Below are 24,381 nucleotides of genomic sequence, written 5' to 3' on the forward strand. Positions count from 1 at the left end.
ACGACAATTTAGAATAATTTAATGGCAATGCATATTAACGCCTAATAATAAAACTTTTATGATAAGTCGTTTCATTATTATTAGTATTCAAAGTTTTTCACTTTTGCTGTAACAATAAACAATATTTTTTAACTTGTGTCAGTATATTTTATACAATAGAATGTAAACACTTTCTTATTAGTACGGATGCATTTATCTACTAAGCAAAGATCAGACACCAACGAGATTGTTTGCTGAACTGGCATCTATGCAAAACAGTTTAAAATTCTATGAATATAAAAAGGAAATAAAAAATCAAAATTCTTACCACGACCTAGGTTAACGATATCGGCGTATTGCCAAGAATGAATATATAAAATTGCTTTATCAAAATAACGAGGGAGCAATTTTCGAAGCTTGTTTTCTAAAGCAGTTGTATTTTAAAACGAAGAATCGTAATTAGGATCGGGTAGATTAACTTGAAAGTTTCTCAAGTGTCGCCGAAGCGGTATAGTCGTTATCTTAGTTCACACGCTGACGACGGTGTTCCATTTTCACATCTATCCTTAGAGGACGAAACTTAATGCATTAGAACTTAATTACTTCAAACCAATCATATATATTCTTAAACTATCATATTTTTAAGTTATGCTTGTGCAGTTTTGCTGAAGGTAAGAGTAAAATCGTTAAATTTTCTTTTTGAAAATTTGGTAGCAAGATAAAAATAATATCTACGTAAGTAAATTTTTGCAATAAATTAATACTGCTTCTGTTTTTTCACTTCTGTTTTGATATTAATACCACTGACCTCTAAAGACTTATAATCTCGTATACGGGAGAACAAGATCTTTTTGTATTTTTTTTCTTCAAATAACATTAAGAGTTATGAAAACAAGTGTAGTGTTTCCCGACAATAATCAATTCTGATGTTTCACATCTGCCAGGCGTTCCGAGAATTTTATTAAATAAAAATATTTTCCATTAGGCAATTCGACTGCGCAGGAGATATTTTAGTGCAACAAGTCCGAATCTGTAAACAACATATACTTGCCAAAAAAATTAAATGATTTAATAAGCCAATTTAAAATACACTCATAATAATACACATATTATGCACATATATTATTATGAAACATTACGAATGACACGGTTTTCTTATTCACATTTTATTATAAATGTCTTAAATTTTTTGTCTTAATATTGTTTATCTTCATATATCAGGGTACGTCACGGATAACATACGAATCATAGAAAAAATATAAATCCATTTAAAAAAAATGTGTGTTATAATTTACTGATTGCGTGAGTTATAACTATAATATAACTTTAACTGTTACTTCCCAATGTTGAATTGGTAATGTAAAGGATGGTCAATATTTCACACAAATCTCATAATTTATGTAGCTTTTTATAGTATTAGGTGGGCAGACTACTTATCTAGCACAATAAAAATATATTATTTGTGTTAACATTTAATTGTAATATACATGAATTTACATGAGTCAAAGAAAATATTTTCAATTTTTTATATGAATATTTCCAATAGCCACAGAACAAAAAACGATGGAAAACTGAGAAAATAGTACTGGAACGATTTTGATTTGTCTAATTGTATAAAGATAATGTCAAAGTCAAAGTCAATAATATTGATTCAATATAGAACCGTTCCACTTGCTTATTGATAATTAAAAAACGAGTACCGGTTCGGAAACAAATACCTCGGACCTGAGAAGATGAAAGAAACTAAGCGGTTTTTTTTTAATATCTCATATTTTAGAATTATTGTTTTCATTCAATAAAAAATATAAAATTTCGTTATTTGGAACAGCCTGGAGGCGATAATCTCATAATCATTCCCAAGGTGTTAAATCAACTGAGAAATCAATAGTTTTGTAATATTATTTACACACAGACTGTCTTAAACGATTCTTTTAAATCTTACGATTGAATTTTTTTTAACGTTTTCTGGAATCCTGTTGTAAAAACGTATACATTATTCCAAAAAAGAGTCACTAAACCTAAAAAGTATAATCGGGTAATTGAAGTAACAAGTTTATGCTAGTTCCTAGTATTAATATATATAAAATATATCATTACATCATTTTCTATATACCTAACAAAGATCAGCACAAATTCTAGTATGAGTTATATTATTTTACAGCTACGTTGACTTGGCATAAAAAGTGACGCGTGGACAGTTTATATTCTTTCAAAAAACGCAGTCGGATTTGTATCATGTAAATGACGGTTAGCGTGGTGAAGTATAATATATAATATCATACGGGGTAAAAAATTGTTTAGTTTATTTTGCGTAAATTTAAAATTTTACATAACAAATATATTTTTATATCCAGATATTACGCTTTTTATTTCATTCTAAGAGTTTACAAAAGTTGAAAAGTTCCTTAACATTTCATTTTGCACGAGTAGCGTGTGAGTGGAAAATGGCCTCAACGAGTGGGATGTAATATGCGTGATGCGATCAATTGGTGAGTTCCGTTTCGTCGTGCGAACTAATTAGATTAAGAATAACCATGTTAATTTAAAATCTTAATTAGATTTAGTCGTTTTATGTTTCGACTACTCTCGAATCTGAGTTGTTCATTTGGGCCATTTTGCCTACTTTGCAGAATAACTCTCTTCTGGCCATTTATGATCATGGCGTACAATACCTTTGCTGGGATGCCCAGACTGTACTCAAATTTATTCGTTTATTTTTAGCTCGTCTCTGTTCGGGATAAACGGATCAAGTATCAGAAGGCAACCCCTTCCATCCTAATTATGGACTTCTGCAACATACAGGGACTAAACTCCAAATCGATACCGTACATTTTCAGTTTGAGACAGTGAAATCGGCTCACTCTTTCATAACGAGACACAGATATCCTCTCCGGCTTGATACCCGGGCTACAAATCGAAACATAACTTTGTACTGGGGTGTACGTTTACATCAGAAATTATATATGATATCTACTACCTATCTGTTATATGGCTGCGCGTACACTGCCATGATCAAACGTGAATCTCCAGGTACCACTATAAGTTCCATAGCGGTAATGCCAAAACCGACTCGTTGAGCACATCCAACTAGCTACAGATTCGGTGTTGCAACCTATACTATCCACAGAGATCGTGAATTTTGGCAATTTTAACGCTAACGATTATTTGGCGTGCCAAATGGCTTAGATTAAATAGATACTGATAGATACCGATTATCCGAGAAGATCTGTTGTTGATTTCGCTTTGTCATATGAGCTGACACAACTAGTAGCCTCGATAACGCGTATCCCAGATGTGGAGTGTCATACGCCTTACCTTTTGGACCTTCTGCTGGTTTCCGTTAATTCCCTGGACCACTGTCTTGTTCGGAGTAAAGTGCCGTTTTCGTGATCTACACGGCCTTGCTCAGATCAGATCAGCGAACTAGGATGCGATCAGTGGTCCTTCTTTGCATCTTACCCATGGGGTCGGATTCGGTTTTTGATGGATGATCCAGACGCCTTTTTGTTGTCTCATGTCTCGTTTTCAATGTGAACTCCAGCACATTTAAAAATATATACAACTCTGTATGAAGGTCCTTTATAAATATGATTACTAAGGGAAAGTTGGAACACATTTCTGGCAGTGGCGAAATATTGTTGCGTCTTCCTTTGCGAACATGTACCTTCTGGTTTTTTGCTAATGCTGTTTCAGAACATTTCTCTCAGTCCTCCCTTCCACCTCGGCACAGATGACTCATTGGTGGATGCCGCGAAGGAGAAAACTGATCTTTGGGCTCTCTCTTCATATCTAACTCGATTCTCGAATTGACCGAAAAAAGTCACCACTGATAATCCCACAGTGTGATACCACGATGCTGGAAGTTAAATTCAGACCAAATCCAGTAGGTCCAATGCCACCCCCACTATTGTGCTACGTTATTATGCCCCAGAGTTGGGGCACTGGTTTCGGGCACTACGCATTAGGTTTAGTTCCGAAATCTTGAAAGACTGCTTCGCTGCGGCCGATCTTTGAAAACATTCATCATACTGCCACAGCTAGTATTGGAATACTTGGCGTCGATATTTCAAGCCTCGTGCAGTTCAATTGAAGGTAAAGTCAAATTGGCATCTAAAAAAGCTAGTGTGCTCAGCGAAGCGAGACATCATATGGAATACTGCTCTTATTACTTGGTAGGAGCTTCCTAGTACCAGTTTCTTCCATTTGACCAATTCAAAGTAGAGCGGCGATCTTTCGGCTTTGCGTAGAGATGCATTCACTTTGCATCTTTTATCACATTTTTCTCTCATTTCCGAACTGATATGACTTGGCAACTTACAAGGGCCTATTCATTCCTCCAAAGGCCGGCAAATGTGGACTATGAAACTCTACAATGGCTATTTGTAAACCCCTTGTAAAATATTTTAAGTTATATCAGGCAACTCATGAAAGCGTGTTTTTTTAACTACATTAAATATTATTAATTCGTGTAAATAAGTACGTGCATGTAACGTGGAATGTATTTTATTTAATAAAAATAATTCTAACATATAAATAATAAAACTTAATGATAAATGTTTTCGATACAATTTAAAGCCTTATTTCTTACACGGATATGCAATAATAAATAATAGGAATATATTTATAAGCATATTTTATGAGTAAATGTTAAAGCAACATAAACTTAGTTACCACGAACGTATGCGAGCACATGACAATGTGCGTCATAATTTTAGATGTTATCGCTTAGGCAAATATTGTTTTTATATAACCCAGGGTTGAAACATACGTTCTTATTATAATGGGTTAAGGGTTATCTCAATTGAAAAGTTAAGTTTGTAAATTCGTAACCATAGCAACAGGTGGCCCCCTCGCTACCTCCCGCCCATCTCGGCCCATGTAAACTTGAGTTATTGCCTAGTTCGTATCGTATGAGAGGTTACTCGAACGTCTCGTATTAAATTCCATATTTTATGCCTTCGCTAAATGCATTTGATGTCACTTTTAAGTATGAAATAAGCTCAATTTTATAATACATATTTCTATTTTATGAAAATTAAACGAAAGATTCAAAGTAACTCATATTGTAAAAGTATATTTAAAAAATATATAATGCAACAAACAAATAAGTACGTATAATTATTAAAATGTTTTACAAGATCAATCAATCGGAGTTAATATTCAGGTTTGTTTAATTATTTATTTACTTATGATACTAGATACATTTTTACGATCAAAGTAATGCAGTAAATAAATATTTGCTATATGTTCTACTAAAAAAAATATTACATAATACATGATATTTAAAATATAACAGTCAGTAATATTAACATTATAATATCACCTTTTGTTATATAAAACTTTGTTAGGAAAAGAAAGAAGATTTATTTAGATAACTATTTAATTACAAGTTACAAAATATATTGGTGGGTTTTACATTTTTTTACATTACATTACATTAGCAGCCTGTAAATTTCCCACTGCTGGGCTAAGGCCTCTACTCCCTTTGAGGAGAAGGTTTGGAGCATATTCCACTACGCTGCTCCAATGTCGGTTGGTGGAATACACTTGTGGCAGAATGTCGTTGAAATTAAACACATGCAGGTTTCCTCGCGATGTTTTCCTTCACCGCCGAACACGAGATGAATTATAAACACAAATTAAGCATATGAAATTCAGTAGTGCTTGCCTGGGTTTGTACCCGAAATCATCGGTTAAGATGCACGCGTTCTAACCACTGGGCCATTTCGGCTCTTGGGTTTTACAGATTGTTAATACAAATACAGATTTTAAATTAGTTTAAAAGTTTTCAAATTTTGTTACAGTTGTTGAGTTATTCTATAACTAAAAATTATTCCTAGTCTTAGCATGGGTCACTGGAGATAAAAGAACGTTTGAAAAATCAATATACCATAGATTGAATAATTTATCTCATTTAAAATAAATTTTTAGACGTCACTGACAAAAAAATATTTTGTATTTATTAATTTAGAACACCGTTCGCCAGGCCGGTCTTAACTAAGTTGGTACAAATTACTATAAGAAGAAAAGTAGTAACATCACCAAAGTACCATTTACATTGGATAATGCTAATATTTAAGAGAACAGGCATGCCATCCTTGGAGTAGCATCAGCAGAAATCTGGTCACACTCAACCAGAAAACTGCAGCCGCTCACACTTTATTATTTCAGTTTTTAATTCTAATCCTTGTGGTACCTATATGAAAAAACTCCAACAATACAAAATATACAAGTTCAATAATTATGCCAATAACCAAAAGATTTTTTTACCTCTATATAAGTCTGATTTTATCTTCTGGAGGTTAAAAGTCCTGCTTACTATAAATGACGATTTTAACTCTGGAAAATCAGAAACCATAAATTAAACAGCACTGAAAAGTATTTTCATTTCTTAATTTGTGATTGAATAGCAATTCAATCACAAATTAAGAAATGTGACTGTTAGGATTACTCACCGATGTATTCAGTGTATCGGATTTGAAGGTTGAATTCTTTGCTAGATCGATGATATGATAAAAATATAAAAAGAACGAATGCAAAAGGTCTTGAAACGTTGAAAGGTATAGGGAGTGTAGCCAGTAACACTACAAAAAATACCCTGAATGAAATACGAATGATATCCATACTTAAACCAAGTATAATAATATTGAATAATTAATTAAATAAAGGCTGTCAATAAATACTTCAATAATTTTCATACAGACACTAAACTTATACTGGATGACAGGTAATTAATTGATCTGAAACGATACAAAATGACTTCCAAGCCAATATTGTAAACGAATTGTGTATTAAAATCTTATTCCAATCATATTTCACTGAACCCTTGCCATAAATGTAATTTATTTTATTATATAAATTATGAGAAAATGCTCAAACGAGGAATTGAGTTAACAACACCAAATATGTGAAGTAGGAAATGATTTAATTTATAAATTAAAATGATAAAAATGTTTTAATGTATCAATTTAATAATGAAATTAAAAAAATTAATAATAAAACAAAGAAGGTTTAACGAACAAAGGAAAGTAAATAATGTTTATCAAGTACTTATTGTAACAAAAGATATTTTTACTCTTGCATTATATTATTTATCTGTGAGATGTTATATGGATGATTCCACACATATAATGGTATTGATGTCTGCCTGGCTATCTTTTAGCCAAGATGGCCAATCGAAAACACTCTATACCTTTTATCGGCCAGACCCGGGACTTCGGCTCGGTAGCTGTAAAATAATATATTTAATTGAAAATAATAGACTTAATGGTGGCGTTTATTTTATAGGCACATATAATTGTTTCTCATTTTAGATTTTTATTTTAAATTATCTGCTTTGTTTTTCCTTAAATCGAATATTTGTACAACAATTCTCTCTATGTTATATTAAAGTCTATACACAGTGAGAGCTTTAATTTTTATTGATATCAATTTCAATACGTAGAATAAACGTACAGTAGGTAACTATTTCTATTTAAATTTGAATATAATTAAGGTTTTAATGTAAATAATTCTCATGTATATAGTATAAGAATATAATAAAAACTTAAAACTGTCACTATAATTATTCATATTGTACTTAAAACTAACATTAAAATTTATACATACAATCTTGACTGGCTCACTCACCCTTTAAACCGAAACAAAACAATACTAAGAATTGCTATTTAGCCGCAGTATATATGCTACCTACTCAGACAGGCTTACGCAGAGCCATCGAGTAAATCATCAAAAAACAATGCTGTTGTATGAAGTTAACAAAGCTTTATAAAAATATAGACTTATCATCAAATGGCCTCCTTGCCAGTCCCTATGTATTTGAAAAAAAAATACGTTTAACTGAAGATTGGTAACTTTCTTGCTATAGGCATTAGTTAAGTTAACTCAAAGCAGAGGAAAAGCAAACTCTCAATATTACCTAACGTATTTTTTTATGAATATCTTTTTTAAGTAAATAATTATCAAAATAAATATCAATTTTATTTAAAAAAATATTTAAAATAAATATGTTTATTGTAATAAGGATAAATAGTGTGTAATAATCAACAGTCGCTTTCAAGTTATTATAGATTAATGTTTTATATCTGAACAATCAATTTTAATTACAGGTTGCATAAACATAATCAAACCGCTATTAACTACATAATTATATGTACTTTTTTTCGGTTGCAAACTTTGAACAACTATTTCGCCGTTATTTAAAATGCATTTTTCCCTAACCATATATATAAGATAAATTTTATTGAAGACATTGATCGCTGAATTATAATATCATATACACTTTTATCAAAAGTTTTCTTTTACGACTGTGCGGCTATCTTTTACCTATAATCATAAAATAGCTGGTACAAAGTAAAAGAGTATTAGGATCAGTTTACATCAATGTACATCTTGGTTCATATATTAAAGTAAGACCCATGGATACCCCGCGTTTCCTGGGGCCATTTATAGCAGTCCCTTGCCATTTCGGCCGGAATTCGCTACAGAATTCTTTATTCACACGCTCACTTGACTACAGATGTATGGGATACATACTCAATGTTGAGATTTTGAAATACGTGACTAAAGTTAAAATATGGAATTATCTGGTTTTGAAATAAAGACAGGATAAGACTGATATTTTTTTATTAAATATAAGTGAAGAGCTACTAAGCTTCTCCTTCGTAATTGGTCACCACCGACCAATGACACAGCTAATGTAAGTCGGTCCATAAAACAGAAATGCATCGCCAACCTAAGGGAACTAATTAATTCCTTGTGCCTCTAATTACTTTGTTTCATTTACACTTGAAACTCAAACACATCAATACAAAAGTTTTTGCACGGTGATAGAATAATTCATGAATTGGTGGTAAAGTCGGGTTGGCACAAAATCAAACCATCATAATAACATAAATATATAGGTTTTATTAAAATACGGAATTCCCTCAAGATTAACGTTATGAGGTAAAATAAGATACGAAGATGTAAATCACCAGTTTGTAATTTTACTAGCTTGGAATTAGTTATGTTTAACTCCCATAGGATTATCGCAATTCCATGCAATGCTTAGAAAATTGAGAAAGCATAAAAAAACTTATAATATGAAATTTATGTAGGAAAATGAGCTTGAACTTGAACAGAATTGAACGGAAATTTTAAACGAAATGGAACGGGTTCAACCCCAAGCAAGCGCCACTGAGTTTTCATGTCGCTAATTTGTGTGTAGGTATATTCATCTCATGTTCGGCGGTGAAGGAAAATATCGTAAGAAAACCTACATGAGTCGAATGAAATTTGATATCATATGTTCAAGCTCATAGTGGTGCAGCGTGGTGCAAGGCACGCAGTTCCTTGGAGCTGCAAAACTCCTCCACCAGAGAATACTTTTGCCCAGCAATTGGACGTTAACAGGCTGTTATTTTTTCACACATATAACATAATAACAAAAAAAATTAAACATTCGGTATCTTCTAAAGTTTGTTTTGTATAAATTTCAATTATATCATATGATTGCACACGTAATAAAAAGTTATATTTGACGTAAATTCACTATTTAAAATTAATTTATTCAAAAAGAAAATCAAAAGACCTAGTTAATGTGTGCATTTATGATTGAAATAAAGGCAATTGAAAAATAAATATTTTTTTACAATGAACCAGAAAATATAACTTAATTAATTAATAAAAACCATTACCAATCAAATCAACTTCGCTGAATATTTTGGCCTTGTTCGTTTTCATACCCCAGCGACGTTTTAAATATACATCGTCGAATTTTCATTCACTTTAATCAATCAAGAGGCTGCATGGAATTTTTTACTCTTTTAAAACCGCGAAAATAATTTTAATATTTCTACGCTAAAATATTTTTATACATTTTGCATCGTAAAGAAAATTGTAAGCTGTGTTAAGTTTATAGCGTTAATACTGCAAGCCTTGCAAGTTCTTGCGAACTATTGCAAATTGTCAACAATGAAAGTTGTCGGTAAATTCTAAGGTGAAAAGTAAAGGACGATCGTTTTTCTTACGCGACATTGAAAGTAATAGTTTCAGTAATAAGAAATGTAATTGCAGTGTTTAGTGGTAGTCGTAAAAACACACTGAAAATGTATTGATAATATTGGCCTGGCTTTAGGTTTAAAACAAAGACCTCAAGATATCCAGCTTTATAAGCCAACCACTGAATTAAACAAACCAATATTTAAAAAAATGTTTCTTTACATACAACATTTTATAATATATTTTTGAATGTGATTTTATTTTGCACATTTCGATTTCTTATTTGACTGCGCTTAAAACTCATTCCACCGTGCGAAAATATAGTAAATGGATATTCAGCGACAAACAAAGCAATTCATTCTAATTTTCAATTTGCAATCCATTTCGTCTAAATTCTAAAATCCTTCCTTTCGATATTTCTTATGATACATGATTGAACACGAATCAAAGGATATAAAAATGTAAACCGAAGAATCGGATGATATTTCAATAATGCTTTTCATAATACCTTTTATTTATTTCGGCTCTAAATTATAAATTATTGAAAATTACGTAATTTTTTAAGTTTTGTGACCTGTGTCATTTATCGTTGGAATATTTTGTTAAAAAAGAATATTTGCACTGGATATAAATAAAACTAAATATAATAATTAAATCTAATGTATTGATAATAAAACGGCGAACGGCTTTACTTATAAATGTGTTAAATTAAATAGTGATTTTTCTTTTTTGTCACCATTGATTTGACTTTCGAAATAAGAACACACATCATTACTTAAATTTAGCACCCCCTAATCAACGTACTTATAGGTAAAGCCGTATATATTGTTAAAGACGATAAAGAACAAGCAATGCTGTCACTTGAATAATTTGATAAAGTAATGTATTATAATACGCTCTGACAAGGAAATTGTTAAGGATTTCTTAAAATAATTAATACGAGTTTCGTTTGATTGTTATTTGAGTATTGTTCAGAGGTAATTACAATTGGGCCTTGTTTTGCAGAAAAGTACTAACCAATTTGCTAAGATTTAAAAATAATATAATGAAATAAAAAAATGCCATAATATTAAATATATATAATTAAAGAATAACCACTGTCACTATAAAAATGGTTTGGTACATTTCTTCACAACACGGTCCAATTCAAAGTGAAAATTGCGATAATAAAATATTATTTTTAAGTATAAGGGGAAATAAATAAATAATCAAATGCATTATAATATGCATTAGAATATAATGCATATATATTCTAACTAGCTGTTACCCGCGGCTTCGCTCGCGTAGAATATGAATATATTTACAAATTAACTAAAAATATTACGTTAATGTAAGTCCTCTTTGTATACCACATTGGTGTGTATTTCAGCCCTTAGGGTAGAATATCCAAAAACACTTAAATACGTATCTACTCATTTTTCTCATTTCTCATTTTTAATCGGTAGCCCAAAAATAAAACTTCGAGCTTCTAACTTCAAAATGACGGACTTCCAGACTAACCTGTCTACGAAATGTCAACCACTACTTTTTCCCTTTAGGCGTAAAATATCCAGAAACGTTTAAATACGTATCAACTTATTTTTAATCGGTAGCCCAAAAATAAAATTTCATGCCTCTAACTTTATAAATGACAGACTTCCAGACTAACCTGCATACAAAATGTCAACCCCTATTTCACCCCCTCAGAGGTAGAATTTCCAAAATTCGCTACTTAGTGGGTGTCATGATATGTTAATTTATAAGTGTTCAGCCTAAAATATAAGTTTTATGCTTCTAGTTATAAAAATGATAATACTTTCAACAACTTACAATCTTTCAACCCCCTTTTCAACCCTTTACAGGACTTTTTTCCAAATAAAAAGTAGCCTATGTCCTTTCTCAGGCTCTAGACTATTTATGTGCAAAATTTTATTTAAATCGGTCCAGTAGTTTTGGCGTGAAAGCGAGACAGACAGACAGACAGAGTTACTTTCGCATTTATAATATTATAAAGTATGGATAGTATGGATTAGTATGGAAGTATGGATTTGCAAACATATTTTCTGAGGTGTGTTTTCTGAATAATTTTAACGAAATGCAGAGACACGGTTTTATTCAACTTTAATCTGCAAACTTTATTACGAACTAAAAATAAAACCAACTAAAAATAAATGAAACCTAAAAGTGACTATTCAATTGAAACTAACCTACCTAATAAAGTGCGAGTCGGACTCGTGGACCGAGGGTTCCATATACATATTTATAGGTATGTAAATAACTTATAGATCTACCAAAAGGGAACAATGATTGAAGATATTTCCCTTTTTTCAAGTTTTTTAAATACCAATGTAAGCAGAGCCCTGCTCCTAAGCAAAATGTACGCAGTGTGGGATCAATTTATACTGGATATATTTATAAAAGAAATAAAAATAAAAAAATCATGATTTTCAGTTTTTTTTTAGTTTATTGTGCTTTAATAACTACCTTCATGCCAAATTTCAAGTTTCTAGGACTACAGACTTTCAAGAAAAATATATAATTCCCGTTTATTCCCTATCCCTTGGGAATTCCGAAATATCCTAAAAATAGTTTTTATTTGTTGTTATAATCTACTTGCATGCTAAATTTGAAATCCCTAATAATTATAGTTACGGAGATAGAGTTACTTTGGTTCGAAAATATAAATCCCATTTATTCCCTATCCCGTGGGAATTTTAAAAAATCCCTTCTTAGTGCACCTCTAGGATACTCAAGGTATACGTGTGCCAAATTTCAAGTCTCTAGGTCAGTCAGTCTCTAGTCAGTGGTTTAGGCTGTGCGTTGTCTGTCAGTCACTCAGTAACGGAAGAGTTTTATATATATTGATAAAATAATTATCATTTCAAAAAGTGTGTTAAACATTATATGTTCAACGTCTAATATTTAGGTAATTTATATCTCATATAATAATGTGCATTTTCTAAAGTAGAATTTGATTTTTATCAATTATTCGTCATATTCCTCATCATCCGGAGCCAAAGTAGTGGACGTATTGAATATTGTGCTCACGATTTTCTTGACCACTTTCGTACCATGTCTCAGAAGTGTCAACTTGAACTGCATAAGGACTATGAGGTATGTAGACATGAATGATATGTTCTGAAAAGAAAACAAAACAAGTTTATGCTAGATAAATTAAAATCAAAATTGCTTGTTACATAATGTTTTGCCTTTTAATGCGTTATTGTAATTAAATACTGAATCATATTATCTATTTTAATTCCGATCATCATCATTTTAAAATAAACATCTGATATTATGATCATTTTGATTATTCGTCAATAAATAAATCAATTTAAATATTTGATTGTCCAATCTGAATACCAGTTCAATTGTAATTCAAGCAAACTAGTCAAAATTATTTGGAGTCATGCAAGATTAGATAATATTGTTAAATATATATCTCAATGAGGATTAGCGATGGATTGCGTGGACTGTCTAATATAAGGTTTTAGCTACTATTTTATACATATAAAACAAACTTTTAAAAATTGTACTTAAAAAACACTAATAGCTTGAAAGGTTGTTTATATACTGAAATAGTATTATGTAGATTAAAAAGTTACCGCAGTAAACAATTCTCTGTTAATGTTAGTAAATCCATCAAGGTTCATGATGGGCGGATTCTTGGCGATAGCAACTAGAAACATCTCAACCTCACGCTGCGTGCTGCGATCGATAGCGCCCAGATTAACATTCAAAAGACGCATTTGAAATTCTAGACCGACCTGGAAATCACTTAAGTAGTATTTTAATTGTATTTGTTATTAAATTCTGAAGAAGTTCGTCCAAATAATTAATTTAGACTATCTTCTTTAAAATTATATTTAACGTACCATGCACTTGCTAAACGATGGAGAAGAATTTACGACTGTTTCCAAAAGAAACACTTCAGAATTAAAATTAACTGGCGAAGAAAATTGAGCTATTTATACTAATATTATAAATGCGAATATAACTCTATCTGCCTGTCTGTCTGTTAGTCTTTCACAGCCAAAACACTCCACTGATTTTGATGAAATTTGTTGTTGAGCAAATTTGAACTCCAAAGAAGGACAGAGGCTATTTTTGCCTAACGCCTGCCGACCAACCCCTAAAATGCGAGCGACGATACGGCGACAAATAGTATAATAAAAAAATAGTATCAAAACTGAAACTGAAAATGTGATAATATATCTTTTTTTTTGGTTTATTTAGGTTGACAAGACAATGGGCCAACTGTGCCCGCTCTACCAAATTTTGTCCATTAATTTCATTTATACACTGGTGATTACGGATATTTACATTGTTTAGTTATTCTACCTTAATTAAAGTAAACGAACAATAAATTGATAATGATTACATGAACCTCACCTTCCTCGTAGCGTGATAAGCTTCATTACAAATGATGAAAAGTAGGGTCATACAATAGCCCACTATCACAAATAATCCCATTTCTTTGTAGCTTAAACCATGCTCCAGTATCTCGGAGAGGGAGCCATACAAGGAAATTGTTGTAGTGAAAAATATTACCATGCAATATATACCGTACATATTTGAGTATGCTCTACCTGAAATTGATTTAATTAAAAAGGTATTTTTTTAATTACCGATATGAAAAATGAATACTCAGGCTATATATTTTACATAAAACGTTCAAGACTAAAGACTTTCAACGTATAATTAAATGTAATGTGTATTATCGATATAGATAGATTTATTAATGAATATTATAATATACCGAATTTTCTCTTTCCGACATCACTAATTTCGACATCGAAAGTAGAAGACAAAGCATTGTGTAACCTTGTATAATATACTTAAATGTATAAATAGGTGACATTTCACATTTAAATTAATTGGTGATATATACCTATGTAATGTAAAAAATATAGGTATATTTCATTTTTATAACAGGAAAGATAAGTCTGTAAGAAATGTTTATTCATTTTTTTAACAAAAGCTTGCCCTATTATTGTAGCCTTACACGGGAGCCTCTTTCGATTTACATATTTTTTACTGGTCCCGTTCTAATGTATTCGTCATACGAATATATCTCATTAAAGCTGTATAAAATTGGATGACAAGTGTTATGTCGACCGTATTTTTTTATATTGTAAGCTTTGAACGCGAATCCGTGTAGTACTCTAATATCGCTCGTAAATAAAAATCTGGTAATACAACATTTTTAATTCTTCCCTTTTTAATATTGTAATGTTCATTTAATTGTTGCTATTGTTAAAAGGCCAACAAGATCTAGTTGGAGAGGAGAAAATTGAAAATGTTAGACCGGACACGCATCTTAGCACTTTCATGTGTTTCGTGCGTTGGGAAATATCACGAGGATGTACGTATTGGCTGAAAATCTATCATGTTTATATTCATCAACCAGCACTGAAGCAGCTTAGTGGAAATAGCTCCAAAAATTTACCTCTAAAGGAGTGGAGTAATGCCTCCAAGCATTGGGACATATAGGTTCAGTTATTTTACTTTACTTTTATTATTTTCGAAATTAACTACTAGGCAATTTAAATTTATGTTTGATATTAAAACACATGATAATGATATTCTTACCCAATTGTTGCATCATATGCGACAAGTCAACCCAAAGATGGCGAAACTGTGCTAATTTCAAAGCTGGATGTTCAGCTTCCAAAGCTTTATGAAGGTTTTTCGCTAATCCTTTAGATGCCGTTCCAAATGCATTGCAGTTAATATACCTGTATAGCAGTATAATAATTTAACTTTAGCAATACATGACGAATTTATAACCACAATTAAATATTACTTACCACAATGAACAGAAGCCGTCTAGCATGGCAATGATGTGATAATATGCAAAAGAGTGCCAAAGTTCAAAGTCATCTTGCAAATAATTTTGCGAGAGAATAACAGCGAAACTGAGAGCCCACGAAAATATACACAGACCCCATGTAAGCGAATATAGATTTGGAAATACGATTGGTGTGCCAGTAATTTTAAGGTATTTCAACTGAAAATAAGGTTAGAATTAAAAATACGTCGAAAAACAATTGAATACGTGACAGTTTTTTTTTTTTATTGGTCCAGAACTTGGTTATCGAACCAATATTTTCACCTATGACCTCGGTTTCTGCATCACTTTTTACCTACCATATAAAAGGAACTTCAGTTCTGTAAAACTAATTAATTTGTCGATCTTATATCATAATAATTATTATATAGTTCATAGCAAGTCTGATCCAATCACCGATTATTAATACACATTTTTTAAATGAATAGCCATTATGCATTTTATATATTATATATTATGTCACCTGGTAATGCGTCCACATGTTTTTAAATATAGCAACCTCAGACCCGTGTCGCCAGGAGGCGATAGGTAACAAGAAGTGTGGGATGAGAATGCTGAGAAATATTATATTGTAGATAACCTCGTCGAAACGCTTGTTGGAGTTCTGTTGAAAGTTCGCTAGACGCTCGCTGCCGACTACGATAATATAGAATATTATTACAGTAAAATACTTGTATATTTCAAAATAATAAATCAGAACGATGCTTTTAATTTATTTTATATTATATTTAAAAACTTATTTTCTTTTCAAATGATTTCAAACGTTTACCTTTTACCACGATAATACTCTCAAGACTCCAAACAAGATAAGCCCACAACGTTGCTTTGGAAATCCAGTTGTATGTTGTACGTTTAGTTGTTTGTGTCTCTAAAACATTACATAATCATTATTGATTTATTTTAAAAGACACATTCAAATTTCTCATTTAAATTACAACATTTTTTTTCATCAAATTAAACAACAATCCACAAACATGTTGCCCATGTTTATGTTATTTTGATTTTTCTTATACTTGTCTGGGATTTAATCCGAAAATTCGTCGTTCTTTGGTTAAGAATACGTGTTCTATACATTGGGAAATTGAAGTATTGTAATGATATAACATTATAAAAAAAATTAACATCAAATAATATCTTTTGTAATATGTATGTATTTTGTAATATTTATTCCCAATATATAAAAACCATTTACAATAAGTTTAATTCAATAAATATTACTAACGTCTATGCACTCTCATTATCGGCATGACGCCCATGATCTGAAAGAGAACCAGCAGGCTCTTTGTAGTGATGTAAAAACTATCGTGTTGGTCAAGCAGCTCCCCATCTTTGTCTTTGATTTGTGGACCATAGATATCCTTTTCTTGATAAGCTACAATATTAAATTGATAGTCACATATTTTTGGTATTTATCATTAAATACAAGATTTTACTTCGCATATAAAAAATAATTCTTGTTATTTTCGTAATCCAAATATTTACGTTTAATTTATCGGATAAAATGAAACTGTACTGTTGTTGTTGACACAAAAAAGTTTCTGGCATAGTATTATCATTGCACAATACACACGCAAATAATATCGCATTATTGACCAAAATAAAAATTAAAGATACTCTTACAACGAATGCCAGGTGTTGTAAATTCAGTAGATGTATTTACGTGGAATCATTAAATTATTATCCATACCTAAAAATTAAACGATAATACCTCATAAAATAATAATTAATGCTTTGCGTTGGGCAAAAGACAATTTATAAGAAATCATACGGTAAAGGTAAAGAACTATAAAAGTAAAGTACAGCTAGATGTAATTTTATCTTAATTGATAAATATTGTATAAAATATGTAAAATACTACTTTACTTTTAGTTAACAATGGGATCTAGGATTTTATTAACGTTGGCTTACTTACACTTCAAGCCGGAAACAGAAGTAAATATTTATGATAACCGTGTATTTTACATATAGGGAAAATGTTTATATGTTCTAAATGAATCCTAATTTGAATGTTATCAGTTTCAATAAGAAATTATTTATTTTGGAATAAAAAATATGAACTCATTACGGAACATAATTATGTGTAATTTCAAACACATTACAAGTGAACTCACTTGGAATGAGATTGGAATTACATATAAACATAATGGTTACAAAGTTCAATAGTAGTAACAGAGAAACATTAAAAAATATACATCAACAAAAACAACTTCTATTTTGGCTTTTTAAGGTTACTTCTAAATATTGAAACGTAGCACTATTTTGTTCTTGTCGCAGGTAACTCTACATATTCCTTGTATTTATGTGAATTGGTTTCAAATGCGACTTAGCTACATTTCCCTAAATTTCTATTAAATACTCGTCAAATAAATAATGCTCCGTACCTTAATTGATATACAGGTGTGCTCCATTAAGTTTGATAATTGGAATATACTTAATTTGTTACTTGATATTTAATATAAGACTTCGATATTTTTTTGTGTGTGATTGTATAATAATATCTTGGTTAATACTCAAAGGAGTGAAACTAGGAATTACTTAATTTTTAGGATGAAAAAGTAAGTATGAGGTTTATGTGATATTAATAGTCCATAGATTAAATTGAAATCATTTGATTAAAATAAATAAATCCTTTGGGCGTTTCTTATTAACTTGTACTTACAGATAGTACCATACCTAAATAAAATAAGCATGTATCGTCAGCTTCACTTCCCCGGACAATATTTAAGCGCCTATACCATTAATGTTTATTAAAAATAACAGCAAAATAATTTTACATATTATTAGTATTCATATATTACTGGTTGTATGTTGTGGTATACCTATTAGAAGTTTTAATTTTACAGCCCGGCTTAACAACGGAACGAACGAACGAATAAAAGAAAAAAAAGCAAAATTATCCAGACGCCTTGTCTATATTGAAACAAGTGACCATCAATTTTATTTTATTAAATGATGTGCATTTTATCACTATTAAATGTCATAAAATCACCATTAACTTATCTAAGTTATTATAATTATAATCATATAAAGACATTTTCGATATTCGGTAATCATAAATAGTATAAATTTCAACAATGACGTAAACACTAAATGTTTTAACACTAAATGTGAACACGTATAGTAGTAGTTATTAATTAACCTTGCTATCAAGGCTACTGCAGACATAAAATATTAGAATTCAGTTTTTCAATACGGCATTTTGAAAAAAAAGTAACGATATTTTATATTGATACATAAATATTTTTAATACTATTTGATATTGCTCTCGATTGATTGTTGATTGTTGAGTTGTTGATTGATATTGATATTTGGTCTCGACGGTATTGAAGGGTTAGTCCATAAACGCTAGGTATAGAAGCTGATTATATTCATCGATCTTCTGTATTATTTGCCTAAGTGTGTGTATGTGGTTTATGATACTGAAGCTTTTTCGATACCCAACCTTTTTAACAGGTTGGAAGTCTTTAGGATTACCCTTGATACTTATAAATGTGGCTTAAAAGTGAAATGGGGCGGTAGTTCTTCAGAAGAACTTTATCACCCTTGAAATATAACACCACCACACTACTGCTCCATAAATTCGGTGTATTAGCATTGTGGAGGAGTGAATTAATGATTGTATAATAATAATGGATGTTTGCCAACTCTGTCAGAACTAGTGTCTCTCATTTAAGAAGTTCTGAGGTAATTCCGTTATCTCCTGGAGCCTTGTTGTCCAAGAGTAATCCTAATCTCGTCCAAGTCGATGTCGGAAAAGTCATCTGAAACTTGACGTGTCAGTCTGACTTGTAGGTCATCCACTCTACGGGACTCAGGTGGATGTACCTGTGGTGAGTATAAATCGGGAGAACTTTACGACTTCAGCTAGAATTTCTGGTTTCGAGGTGAGGGTTGTACCTTGTGAGGTGAGTTTTGTCAGGTAACTAAAGGAGGTATATGCAAGGACCTTAGAGCCCCTATTGAGTGCTATAACAGCTACAATATCTGCTGATCCCATGTCACGCCTTATTAATTTTTCAACCTTCCTGTTAAGTGCCTGACACTCAGATGGCGTCTTATTTTGTTGTTCTCGTCTGCTCGTCATCTCGTCCAGAGTCTTGCCAGAGAGCTTCGACTTACGTCCATTGCTCTTACCAGTCGGTCATCACTTCTAGTATTTACCATGTTCATCACGGAGACATTTCTAAATATTTGGCGCCTATTGGTAAAAATGAAGTTGATTTCATTCTTTGTGACGTCATCGACGCTTCGCCAGGTCCACTTCCTTTGGCGCTTTTTTTGGGATAAAAATAAGTTCATCGGAAACAATCCCTGAGTCTCGGGAAGTTTGCCAGCATTTATCCCCGATAAATTCAGCGCCCATAGCTGTATTTTCCTATTATCGTTTTACCATTTTCTTTTACTCCCACTTTGGTATTGAAGTCACCCATAACAATTGTGTAGAAGGTACTGGTACGAGACATAGCTTTCATTATGACTTCGTAAATGGCTTCAATCTCTTTGTCCCTTCGTCAGTTAATGTAGACGTCGGGGTATATACTTATATAACCTTCAAGGAATACCTCTCGGTTATCTTTAAGTCAAGGTACTTCTACCCTCTCTGATGCCTGCTGACCTCTACAACATTGCTTCTGAGTGACTTATTGATCGAAAAGCCATCGCCACCTTAGGGTGATATTGGTGATTTCCGATAGACGTACTATATCCCAGTTTATGTGACTTCACTCTACTTCTAATTCTGTCAAATGTCAATCCAGCCTCAAGGAGCGTTAATTATACATGGTCAGAAAAAGTCGCCGTTTGTACCCTGCCGTAGCCCGGGGATCTTTACCATGGCTGGTACCGCGGTCAGGAATAATATGATTCCAGCGTTTGTGTTTTTATAGTGCCACGATTTCGGTCGCCTAAGCCTCGTTCGTTGATTAGCAGGTTGCACCACGTGCAGGTGAAGTTGACGAGAGCCTAAGGTCGTTGTTGACTTCCCTTACATCGCATTCATTATCTCTCGCATATGTATTATTAAAGTATATGAACGATATGTTAAAAATATCTCAATTTCCAAGTTTTACAAAATAAAATAAATAATAAAGGTTTGAAATATTGTTTTAGGCGATAGTTACACCCATAAGCTACAATTGTACAGCCATAGTTCCATTAGCTAATAACATGTTATTAGGTAATGGGGACATAGGTCATCATGTAATAATAATAACGTCATGGTCAGGCGGACTTTTCAGTGTCCGTTTATAATATAAATACGATTTTCGTTTCATATAACATTTGATGTCAAATGTCACGTAATAATCTGTCCCGATAATCATATAAAAGATTTAATATTTATTAATCTCTTTAATTATAAAGGGTATTATTATTTATTTTATATAAAGTAAATGAATTATAATTTAACCAAATAAATATGTGAAATATCATTATTGCGTATTGATTAACAAATGTATAGTTTATGTAATTACTTAGAATTGAGCTTGATGTTTTAACCTAAATGAATCTCCATTTTGAGATATGCATTAGAGTATTAAGGAAACCTTGCCAATGACATTACATAATGCTACAAATGACAAGAAGAATATTTTAAATCTTGTACCTTTAATATCTCCTCCGTCGATTTTTTCAAACATATTTCTTTTTCTCATTTCGCTGTATTTCTTTAAATTAGTAGATCTCGTGGTAAATGTATTTGTTTCCATTTTTTAAATGTTATCCTGATGTTTTTTTTAATTAAAATGTTTCAAGTACTCGCTTCAAAAGCAGATACAGATATGATAACTTCTATAATAAAATACCATACAATCAATCATATTCCACCCTTCTCAGCTTACTTAGCTATGCGTACTTGTCAATGGAAATCCGTAGAGTCGATTAGCTCCAATGTGGTCAAAAACTTTATTAAAAAATTGTATAATTTAAGTTTTGTTATATTGTGTTAAGGATACATAAATAATGATTTTTCATAGTACCTCAATGATAAATATCTTAAATTTTATATTCTTTCATACCGCGTTCTTTCTCCATTATTTTCCTTTTACAGTTGATATACATATATACAGCGAGAGTTTAAGCGGAATAATTTATTAGATTGCTTGACAATTACAGTACAGATATTAATAAATCTACATTAAACATAGTTAAGAGAAAAATGTTTTAAGTGCTAAAGTCGTCTCTAATCTCTTTATCCGTGTTCGAGTGACGCCTTACCGTCGCTTCGTAGCCATTAATACATTTTTCATACTAATGGCGACTTTCGAAAACTCTTAACAGCCGTCTAAGTGAGATATTTGTTGACCAGCTGCATTTTAATATTGTAAAGGTTGTATTGTTACAATTACATGAGTGAAATATTCTCAATGACAATCGACTATTAAAACTTACCTTAATTCGTGTTAAAATTAATTACATTATTGCTGGTAATCATAAAGCTCACCCTTTTTAAGCATATGCCAGCTTTGCTTGTGAAAATAAGATAAAGATTGTACATTTATTTATTATATTGTAGATTTATTTTTGTGATAATTAAAAACTTCAAAGAAGATCGGCGAACCTTATTATTATTATTCATATTAATCTGTTATATTTATACTTTGTATAATACAAAGTATAAATATAACAGAATGATACAATCATTTTTTTTGTTTAAAGTAAATATATGCATACATTCTGGTTTCAATTAAACACGATATTTGTATTAAAATATAAATCTAGATGATTTGATTAATTTGTGTCTTTGTAAATTAATTTTTGTTTGTTACATAGTCATCATGTATTTTTATTCCAAATTAGTGCCTTAGATGATCTATTTTACGCCTACTGCAGTACGTATTAAGAGTGTTATTATAATAACTAGAAGAAACTCATTTATTCAATAAATTTGAGATGGATAATAGTCTCACTGTCAGAATTATTATGAAAGAAAAATAGCTCAGTGTATTTTGTTGTCGATATTGATTTGTCTGACAGAAATATTATATTTTCCGGTCACAAATACGTTTTACGGTTGGGTGAAGTTTTTATTTATTGGAGTAGCAGCTTTTATTACGAAACCCGCTTATTCGATTTTATTTAAACTTACTTGGAAAAATTGCCAAAAATAATGTATACTAGATACTGTTAAATTCGTATAGGTACGGTCAGACGTGATGAAGTGTAACGTAGAAGTTGTTTTTGTCGAAATGTATAAAAATAGTATTTTTCTAAGATTTCAACACTTGGCTTTATCTTCAAACGTATTGTATGTCATCTTACATATAGTTTATCCTGGCTTAAGATCTGGAATGGTTACGACAATAATAAATGTTCTTTTCTGAGCTAGTTCTAGTAGTCCAGATATTTTTCTCTTTACCTACTTGAGTCTTATCCATGTTATGTTTTGTGCATTTCTTTAACCTTAATTTTTAAATGCGAGACACAATATATGTTTTTTCCATTTTTTATAAAATCTGAGTTCTTAAAAAAACAAACGATTCTCGAAATTTTTTTTTATGATGTATGTACATATTTTTATTCTAAATGAAAATATAATTTTGATCATCGTAATCTTATATATTTATAGCGTAAGCCGATTTTTGTCCCAGTGATTATAAAAAGATAGTTGCACGTAGAAGACCGGTTATGGTCTCATTTTGAAAAGCTCCAGCCGTAGATATACAGAAAATTAAAGATGATATTTGATTGCAATTTCATAAAATATTACGATTTAACAAATAATTAATTTTAGAAAGCGGAATAAAGTTACTGGCCACGTAGAGAGCAGCGCTGTATAAAAAAAAAAACAAATGTAAAACGTGCGAACAGACGTCTTCAGTTTACAAGGACATTAAATCACAACAAAACGTCAGTCATAGCTTTCGAAATTCGTAAAAATCTGCAGAATAAACGTGAAGTTTCGCAAGCACCTTACTAGTTATTAGCTTAATATTAAACCTTAATAAAAATAATGATTGTTACGGCTGATTGTTCAATTATTGTATAACCGAACTTATAGCTAACTAACAAATTAACATATCTGACTCTTAAAAGGAGATATAAAATTTTCGCATTTTTCAACTTCACTGTTTTCTTGTATAAGCGAGAAACACTCTGTTGTAATGTTTGGTAGAATAGGACAGTATATTCGTTTCTATGAGGTTTAAAAGATCTATATTATATTTTCCGCGGTGCATCAACGCATGAAAATTTTTTCTCGTCAATTCTTGTTTGAAGTGATTTTGTTGTTTGGATATTAACCTTGTGGCAGTGATTCGGTATTGTTAAAAAAAAAAATTAAAATAGAATCCAATAAAAGAGCGCCGTATTAATCAGAATACTGCTGAAGTAGAATTCTTCGTTAGTATTGTCGACAAGCATATACTGTGGAAAATAAGAAAACTGATGCGGTCGTTAATAAAGATAAAGATATGATTTGGAAAAAACATTATAGTTATTTAACTCCTGTGCATTATAGAAAGTATACGCAAATGGAAGTCATTAAAGTTAAAGTCATCAAACCTAACCACACTTTCTAAAATTACTTCGGAAAAAAGAAATAACCTGAACCAAAAGGCTATGGATCTATTGAATAGCCGTTTATCTTGCCGTCA

General features: G+C 31.2%; 1 protein-coding gene across 1 annotated transcript; it reads right to left on the reverse strand.

Moving 5' to 3' along the window:
- Positions 1-12,924: 12,924 nt before the first annotated feature.
- Positions 12,925-21,441, reverse strand: LOC113402574 (gustatory and odorant receptor 22-like). Its single transcript, XM_026642863.2, has 9 exons — positions 21,393-21,441; positions 17,013-17,162; positions 16,560-16,658; positions 16,254-16,426; positions 15,750-15,949; positions 15,532-15,677; positions 14,332-14,528; positions 13,545-13,706; positions 12,925-13,077 (listed from the first exon to the last, which is right to left on the reverse strand). Exons 1-9 carry the CDS (start codon positions 21,439-21,441, stop codon positions 12,925-12,927), a joined length of 1,329 nt encoding a protein of 442 aa, XP_026498648.1.
- Between the last annotated feature and the right edge of the window lie 2,940 nt (positions 21,442-24,381).

Source organism: Vanessa tameamea, chromosome 11 (genome assembly GCF_037043105.1).
Source record: "Vanessa tameamea isolate UH-Manoa-2023 chromosome 11, ilVanTame1 primary haplotype, whole genome shotgun sequence".
In the NCBI taxonomy this organism is placed as follows: domain Eukaryota; kingdom Metazoa; phylum Arthropoda; class Insecta; order Lepidoptera; family Nymphalidae; genus Vanessa; species Vanessa tameamea.

Excerpts from the sequence above, each read along its gene's own strand:
- LOC113402574 (XM_026642863.2), bottom strand. The coding sequence starts at position 21,441 with ATGAGAAAAAGAAATATGTTTGAAAAAATCGACGGAGGAGATATTAAA. Across the intron at positions 16,427-16,559 it reads GAGTATTATCGTGGTAAAAG|TCGGCAGCGAGCGTCTAGCG; the intron begins GTAAACGTTTGA and ends ATATTATCGTAG. Across the intron at positions 15,950-16,253 it reads ACATGTGGACGCATTACCAG|TTGAAATACCTTAAAATTAC; the intron begins GTGACATAATAT and ends CCTTATTTTCAG.